General features: G+C 38.7%; 1 protein-coding gene across 1 annotated transcript; it reads right to left on the bottom strand.

Moving 5' to 3' along the window:
- Positions 1-7,825: 7,825 nt before the first annotated feature.
- LOC119781204 (odorant receptor 131-2-like) lies at positions 7,826-8,974 on the bottom strand. Its single transcript, XM_038281605.1, has one exon. It carries the CDS (start codon positions 8,848-8,850, stop codon positions 7,897-7,899), a length of 954 nt encoding a protein of 317 aa, XP_038137533.1. The 5' UTR covers positions 8,851-8,974; the 3' UTR covers positions 7,826-7,896.
- Positions 8,975-9,327: the final 353 nt, after the last annotated feature.

The raw sequence follows: 9,327 nt of genomic DNA, 5'->3' as shown, positions 1-9,327 counted from the left end.
AACACTTTACAGAGACCTTATGGGATGTTTGTGAGAGGAAGTCAGGAACCAACAATGCAGACAGGCTGCAGGTCAGGTTAAAGCTTCTTGAACGCTCCAGCAGAACCACAGGCAGATTCCTTCCATGCCAGGTGACACTGATGGAGCAGCTCAGATTAAAACCTGAGAGCAGAAACAGAGTCGAATATGTCTGGATTATTATCCCCTCCTAAATTACCAGGTCTGAGGGTTGAAATAGAATTATAAAAATAAAAAAAATACTCTATCTAAACATTCTAAGTTGCATTCATGAAATAATTACTCTTCATTTATATAATATGTTAATATGATTGAGTTTTAGTTATTAGTGGGGTGATTGCAGACTTTATAATGTCTATATATTCTTTTAACTGTTTGGTTTTAATGTGAAGGAAAAATCACAGTATGGGGAAACATAGTCTGATTAGAATCAGACTATAACCAGACTATAGACATTTAATTTATAACTGAATTTATATCAATTTTAATCTGCTCTGTGAGTTATTTATTTACTTTGAGTTCACCACAAAATATTTTACCTATAAAACTTTATTTATAAAAACTAAACTGCTGAAATTCATCTGTAAAACTGTGAAACAGTCAGCGGGTTTGTGGTTTAATGGAGATCAGTAAGGAGTTTATAATCTTTGATAAACAAAGATTATTATTAAAAGTTGAGTTTAAAATAGAATTCTATTGAATTGAATTACTCACTGCATCAGCATCTAGGTTTTTTTTTTTTTTTTTTTCATCTAATCCAACCGGGGGAAATGTTTAACATGTGTTTAATGATGAGCATGGGTGAGAGCTGAACCTGTGTGACGAAGAGGAGAACAGAGAGAGAAAGGAATTGTTTTTTGGTTTGTTTTTTTCTCCCATAAAGACATTGGTTTAGACATTTTCTTTCCATTTAATAAATGAATACATATTAAAAAACTGTTGCTTAGTTTCTCTCATTTAAACTGGAGCAGAAAGGCAATCCTAACATAATTTACACATTAAACTAATCTGAACAAACAGCAGTTATAGAGAATATTCTCCACAGAAACAAAGATCCAGCTGTAAATAACAAACAATCTGCTTCACAGTCACACAGATTTCCCAGTTTTCCCCATTCATTTTATTTCTACCTGCTCTGAATGTCAGGCTCTTTTTTATCATTTTGGATATAAATCCTCTTAATTTATTAAAATCCTTTAAGGTCTTTAGATCCTTGAAAATTTGGACAGGTCTCCTTTCCCTCACTATCCATCGCAGAGACACACAGGACTAAAAAGCAGTTACACACTCATGTCTAAGGTCAATTTACAAAGAACAGTTGACCCATCAGCCATGTTTTTGGACTACAGAAGGCAACAAGATTATCTGTGGGGAGCCCAACCATGCAAGGAAGCAACTTACAAAGAGTTAGAGGAGGTTGGAAATGAAATCAGGGCCATTTTGCTGCACAGCAGGTGCATTATTTTTCATTAGGATTTTCTCATCTTTACACGTTTAACAAGGTGAACTTACAGTGGGGCAAAAAAGTATTTAGTCAGCCACCAATAGTGCAAGTTCTCCCACTCAAAAAGATGAGAGAGGCCGGTAATGTTCATCATAGATATACCTCAACTATGAGAGACAAAATGAGAAAAAAAAAAAATCCAGAAAATCACATTGTCTGATTTTTAAAGAATTTATTTGCAAAATATGGTGGAAAATAAGTATTTGGTCAATAACAAAAGTTCATCTCAATACTTTGTTATATACCCTTTGTTGGCAATGACAGAGATCAAACGTTTTCTGTAAGTCTTCACAAGGTTTTCACACACTGTTGCTGGTATTTTGGCCCATTCCTCCATGCAGATCTCCTCTAGAGCAGTGATGTTCTGGGGCTGTCGCTGGGCAACACGGACTTTCAACTCCCTCCAAAGATTTTCTATGGGGTTGAGATCTGGAGACTGGCTAGGCCACTCCAGGACCTTGAAATTCTTCTTACGAAGCCACTCCTTCGTTACCCGGGCGGTGTGTTTGGGATCATTGTCATGCTGAAAGACCCAGCCACGTTTCATCTTCAATGCCCTTGCTGATGGAAGGAGGTTTTCACTCAAAATTTGACGATACATGGCCCCATTCATTCTTTCCTTCACACGGATCAGTCGTCCTTGTCCCTTAGAAGAAAAACAGCCCCAAAGCATGATGTTTCCACCCCCATGCTTCACTGTAGGTATGGTGTTCTTTGGATGCAACTCAGCATTCTCTCTCCTCCAAACACGACGAGTAGAGTTTTTACCAAAAAGTTCTATTTTGGTTTCATCTGACCATATGATATTCTCCCAGTCATCGTCTGGATCATCCAAATGCTCTCTAGCAAACTTGAGACGGGCCTTGACATGTACTGGCTTAAGCAGGGGGACACGTCTGGCACTGCAGGATTTGAGTCCCTGGCGGCGTAGTGTGTTACTGATGGTAGCCTTTCTTACTTTGGTCCCAGCTCTCTGCAGGTCATTCACTAGGTCCCCCCGTGTGGTTCTGGGATTTTTACTCACCGTTCTTGTGATCATTTTGACCCCACGGGGTGAGATCTTGCGTGGAGCCCCAGATCGAGGAAGATTATCAGTGGTCTTGTATGTTTTCCATTTTCTAATAATTGATCCCACAGTTGATTTCTTCACACCAAGCTGTTTACCTATTGCAGATTCAGACTTCCCAGCCTGGTGCAGGTCTATAATTTTGTTTCGGGTGTCCTTTGACAGCTCTCTAGTTTTGGCCATGGTGGAGTTTAGAGTGTGACTGTTTGAGGTTGTGGACAGGTGTCTTTTATACTGATAACGGGTTCAAACAGGTGCCATTAATGAAGGTAACGAGTGGAGGACAGAGGAGCCTCTTACAGAAGAAGTTACAGGTCTGTGAGAGCCAGAAATCTTGCTTGTTTGTAACTGACCAAATACTTATTTTCCACCATATTTTGCAAATAAATTCTTTAAAAATCAGACAATGTGATTTTCTGGATTTCTTTTTCTCATTTTGTTTCTCATAGTTGAGGTATATCTATGATGAAAATTACCGGCCTCTCTCATCTTTTTGAGTGGGAGAACTTGCACTATTGGTGGCTGACTAAATACTTTTTTGCCCCACTGTATAGTGACACACTTTATGCACAAACCAGCTTCAGGTTTCTGAAGCTTCTCTTTCTAATCTAAGCTGCTGCATGCAGGCCTGGACATCAGAGACTGAAAAACAGCTCCCTGAACTGGAACCAGACTGGAGAAAAACTCCCAGATTCTCTGTTTCTGATTAATTCTCTGCAAATTAAGCAGGTCAAACCTCTCTGATGAAGTTTCCCAGCATGATAAGCTCCACTGAGGCAGATCGTCCCCAGTCTGTCCCTCAGATGAACACCGGACAGTCAGAGCAGAACCAGGCCCTAAATCAGCCATTTAATTCTGTTTAGCACAAACTATGGAGATAATATATGAATAAATAAAAATTCCAGGTAAAATTAAAAGGAGATTACACTGAAGAAAATGATGGAGTCTAATATTAATTTTCCTTGTTAAAATCAACAAATATGCAGAGTTATATATAGAGTTATAAATGTAACAAATATGCAAAGTTATATATAGAGTTATAAATGTAACAAATATGCAAAGTTATATATAGAGTTATAAATGTAACAAATATGGAGAGTTAGATAAACCAACTGGTCTTATTCCAGTTCTGATTCTTGACACGGCAGAGTTTCAAACTTATCTGACTTTTCGAGATGATGAGCTGCAAAAGAGCTGAACAACACTGTGCTAATGTTATCATCAACCTGCTATATAAACATGTAACTTAAAAAAACCCCCAAAAATCTGTAAATGTCTTATTTTATTCCAGTTCTGGTAAAGAGAGGACATTAATGAGAAAAAGAAAGGAATTTAATAAAATAAATCATAATTTTAAGATCTATAAAATGTTCTGAAAATAAAAAGAAACATCTCAGCTTTTTGATGGAACAACTTTGACATGAATTCGACAGCCTAGATTGTGCAGGAGAACCGGTCTGATAGTCTGATCTCTGAGGCCGTAGATCAGAGAACTTAAACAGGTTGGGAATAAAATAATCAAGACATAAAGAAACTTATGCAATCGGACAAACACTTCCCTTGATACAGCTTTTAGAATAGGCAGAAGCAGTGGGTTAAAGATGGTCGAGGACAGACTGAGGCACAACTGCACCAAGTGTAGCAGCAAAGTGTTACGAGCTTTCAGAGCTGAAGATTTATCCGTGGAGGCCAACCTGGCAGCTTTTATCACCCCGAGATAGGAGGAAATGATCACTACACCGGAGGAAAGGAACAGAAAGATTGTAAAACCTTGATTGTAATCTTTAGACCTGGGGCCGAGCAGCATGGCGAGGTCAGAGCAGAAAGCTCTGCAAACCTCCAGAAGCTGGAGGTGAAACTGCTTGGACCTGATCAGCCAAACATCAAAATTAATCAGCAGTCCAAAAGACAGATGGAGACGGTACAATGTTTTTCCAGGACCTGGTTTAGCTAAAGGGCTTGGCTAACTGCATGCAGCGAGGCTAAGGCAGCATGGATAAAGGCAGGCAGGACCGATTTAAAGCACTTTTAAGAAAAGGCGAAGAAGCATGAACAATCTGGGATTCACATGGGAAATAATATTATATAGTGTATTTTTTCTAGATGTTAATAAGCATAGTTTCTCTTAAATAAACACATTCTCGGAAAATAAATTGTTTTTATATTAAAAAATATAAAGCTTACTAATAGCTTCTCCATTATTAAACTGGTAGATATTTTTTTTAGATTTGTGACCATGCAAAACACAGATTTATCTTCACAAATCCTCAGAAGGGCAAAATTCATGAACAAACAGTAAACATGTACATGAAATTATGTTTTTAGTGTTTTTATATTTTTTGTTGTTGTTAGCATTCATGTAAATATAATAGTGTAATAACTAGGTTTATATGGAGGACCAATCTTGCCATAATTCAAAATAAATACATAAATAAGTAAATGCTCCAAAAATAAATAAGCATACAATTAATTTGTCCCCCAAAATACAATAAACAAATAAATTAAATTATACAGTGAGACTGGAATATATATCTCTTTTAATTAGCTTCTTTGTTTATTTCCCTTTGTAGTAATTAACTTATTTATTTATTGACCATTATATTCTTCAACTTTATTTATTTATTACTTATTTCTTTAAGTATTTATTTATGTGCATGTTATAATATTTTTGTCTGGTTTATTCTTCCTTTGTATTTTTTTTTACCCTATTTAATTCTTCCATGCTATTTATTTCTGCCTGTCGTATTAACATTTCTGTATGCATTTCTGCCTCATTATGCAAATGAGGAGGGGTGTGTCTTAAGGGCTCAACTTCTCTCCATTGATTGGTTAGCAGCCACCGGCTACAGTCACAACAACGGCTGCTGGGCCGCTGACTGGACCGGATCGGGCATTCAAATCGAGTCATCAGCTCAGGGACTGGTTCGGGTCCGTGGGGAGGAGCCAGCCTGGGAAAGAGTGACCAAACCTGACCCGGTGGCGGTAGCCATGGCTCAGTGCTTCTCGGGACAAACTCTTTAAATAACACTTCATAAAGTATATGTATTAAATAACCATGAGACATGACAACAGATTTTGACAGAATTTGTAATCTTACTCAGACCATAGAAATAACTTAGGTTACAAAAGGCAGCGCTTACCACTCCAAGAAGCACTCCAGTATGCACACCAGTATGCCACCTCATCACATCATTGCATCATACATGTTTCTAAATGTAGTGACATCCATGGCTCCAACCATATCAAAATAACAACATGTTCTTAGATCAAGGCAATTCCGAATGCCCTGTAAGAGATAAACGTCATCCACTCTATATGTGCCCCTATTTCATTTTCAAATCTCTGTCATGTACATAATGAACATGATGACTGCATATACTGACAGAAGAACTGTCCTAATGAGATAAACTGCTTGGGAAGACATTCGTTTAGACTCGTTGATTCGTTTAGTAATATTAGGGTTTAATAGACTCACACATCATCAATAAAAATAATCATAACGAGATGTTGAAGCTTGGCCTGTTTTTCAGTGTAGTCCTGTTTCTCCGACTGTGTTTCACTGCATGTGCTCTCTTTCATCTTCTGACATAGGAGCTGGCTTGGAGGTCGTCTGCCTGGCTGTGTGTTTCCTGGACAGGAACGCCTGTGGAGCTGGTTTACAGTTGCCTTTTTTATCTCTGCTTCTGTCTCCTTGAACCCCAGTCGGCAGAGAGCCACTCACATTGAGCCTGTTTCTGTTGGAGGTTTCTTCACGTTAAAAGGGAGTTTTCCTCTCCACTGTTACTACAAGCATGCTTAGTGTGTGCCGATGCAATCAACTGGTTGTCCTTTGATAGAAAACTTTGAACCAATCTGACTGTATGATCTGGTGAACTGTAAAGTGCCTTGAGATTAATGTTGTGAATTGGAGCTGTATAGGGAATTGAAATGAGGCACTAAGAAAACTGTCCTACTTACTACACATGATCATAACATCTGGTTTAAAGTGAAATGAGATGAATTACCCATCTTATAAAGTTATATTTACATCATGGTGTTCAAAGAATGAAATAAAGAGAGAACAAATATATAACAGTTATTGCACAATAACAATTTCAAGCGGAAGTAAAACCATTCATGCAAAATGTGTTCATTTGTGGTTATAAAATGACAAATCAATAGAAATTTTGTATATCAGTTAGAGTAGGGTAAGTTACTTCCAGTAACAAGATTTAGTAAAATGGTTGCTGTGTTTTTACTTGACTTAAATTAAAGCTGAAGTCTGTAAGTTTTTAAAAATCACTTATTTGTCATATTGGCTAAAACTGTCCCTATGCCCAGACAGCAGTACATGTGATATGTAACCTGTGAAAAAAACTGCTTCAATTGGTCCCGCCTACTGCCTGTATTTCAATCTGGAAAGAATAATTCGGGACGAGTCAAAACAACCAATCACAGCCAGAAGAGCGTCTGATGGAGTGTCAATCACAGCCCCCCCCCCCCCCCCCCCCCCCCCCCCCTTCTGGTCGCATGCGGTAGCCGCGCAGATGCTGTGAGAGGGGTGGAGCTTGGAGGTGGGGCATGAGTGAAGCAGAGAGGGTGGGGGAGTGGCGTGAAACCTGTTTTTCTTCAAATTTTCAATCGAAGTCTGCTCTCTCCTCAATGTTACAGACTGCAGCTTTAAAGAAGAGGATCAGTAGATGGAAAGTAGCTTTTAATCAGTGAGGATGAGAATAAAAAGCAGTCTGACGTAAATGTAAGCTGTAGATGTCTGTCTCTGTTTAAAACAGGCTGTTTTTTCCTCTGAGTTAAATTTCTCACAATGCTAGTGACAGTACTGATATTTCATCATATTTTTTCTCAAGTATGATATAGTAAGCCTACTCTTAAAAGTGAGTCGTTTTCAAAAAGTTATTAAAATACATATAAAATATACAAGCATTATTGTATAACTATTTCTTTAAGCAATGCAAAGATTATTATAAAGTTTGGATCAGATGACATGTGTTGAATAAATTTCCTGATAATTTCTACCTGCTCGTCTCCTGGTTTCCTCCCAGCTTCACTCAGACTCTGCTGACACAGAATCCTCACTGCTTACTTTTCCACCCTTTAAGCATATTGACATTTTTTTATTTATCTAGTTCTGCCTCCTGTCTGCTGCCTGTTTTCCAGGTTGTCATAACAGCAAATCATTACAAAGAAAAACCTTTTGTTAATGCAAAAAAAAAAAAAAAAGAATTTTAGAATCAACTATATTACAGACATAAATCTCGAAACTGTCTTAATTTCTAGCAGACAGATTAAATCTTAAACAAAAGCAAACTCTTTAGCCACTGACTGCAGCAATTTTAGGATTTAGTCGGCAGCATAGATAGCCTAGAAGAACAGGCCTGATTGTCTGATCTCTGAGGCCATAAATTAGAGAACTCAAGCATCTAGGGAACAAAATGATCAATACATAAAGAAATTTATGTAATCGTATAAACACTGCATATTGAAGAATCCTCAAAAGCGCTATGAGCATAGGGTTGTAAATAGTTGAGGACAGACTAAGGCATAACTGCACCAAATGCAGCATCAGTGTGTTGCGAGCCTTCAGGGCTGAAGTCTTCCCTGTGGATGCTGACCTGGCTGCTATTATCACTCCAATATAGGAAGAAACGATCACTAGAGCCGCTGAAACAAACAGGAAACCATTAAAAGCATTATCATAGGCTTTAGACTTGGATCCCAGCAGCATTGTGAGATCGGAGCACAAATCTCTCATCTGTAAACTCTCCAGGTCTTCAAAAGGAAAGTCTAAGAGCAAAAAAACACGACACATGTTATGCAAAGAACTGATGGTCCAAACTAGAAGAAGTGTCAGTCCTGTGTTTCTGATGGTGACGATTGCAGCGTGTCTTAGAGGCATGCACACGGCGATGCAGCGCTCCACAGACATCACCACCAGCGTGAGAGGAGAGCTCACATTAGTCAGATTGGCAAAAACAGTCAGCGTGCCACAAACGGGATACGTTAGAGTAATTCTGCAAACAGACAGTAGGAAGAGAAGCTGACATACTACTAACTGTGCAGTATCTGCCAGCAGGAGGTTATACAACAGAATATAACGACAGGTGTCTCTGAAAACTGATCTGCTCCTCAGAGTGAACATGAGGGTTCCATTAATGAAGAGGAAGACGGCGGCTGATGCTGTGCACAGACTGAAGATGGTCATTCTTTCCACAATATCACCATCCTGCAGAGCAGCAGAGCTGTTAGACCGAGAGGCGGCAGACATTTCACATTGAGTGCAGAAATATAGTGTCACAGAAACAGGAACTGTTCATATTCCTGAAACCCTTCAGCTGTTACAGCATTTCTTCCTTCAGCCAAGCAGCTGAGAGATGCTTCGTCCTTCCCATCTGTTCACAGCTCGTCTGAAGAGGTTTCTTTCCCTCACTTTTGATTTATGTGCCGAGTTCATTTCAGTCTCACCTGAAGCATCACGTGGAAACATGTCATCAACCACTAATGAGTGATGTAACCCACCTGCCCGCCCACCCCCCGTTGCTGAATCTGACTCAAGCAAGGAAAAACCAATGGATCATTATTTATACCGAAAACTAATATGTACGCTGTGATTTCATGAATTTAGCATTAATCAGTTAAAAAAATAAAAAGAATGTTTTTCATTATGATCAATTTTGCCCAAATACAGTAACACCTCCTTCCTGTCATCTTCCAGCAGTGACATCACAGTGTGGTAAGCCTAGCC

Source organism: Cyprinodon tularosa, unplaced genomic scaffold (assembly GCF_016077235.1).
Source record: "Cyprinodon tularosa strain WSP-4 unplaced genomic scaffold, ASM1607723v1 ctg172, whole genome shotgun sequence".
Lineage (NCBI taxonomy): Eukaryota > Metazoa > Chordata > Actinopteri > Cyprinodontiformes > Cyprinodontidae > Cyprinodon > Cyprinodon tularosa.
Note: the sequence above shows the minus strand (reverse complement) of the source record. Positions and strands in the feature narration are given on the sequence as shown.

Excerpts from the sequence above, each read along its gene's own strand:
- LOC119781204 (XM_038281605.1), bottom strand. The coding sequence starts at position 8,850 with ATGTCTGCCGCCTCTCGGTCTAACAGCTCTGCTGCTCTGCAGGATGGT.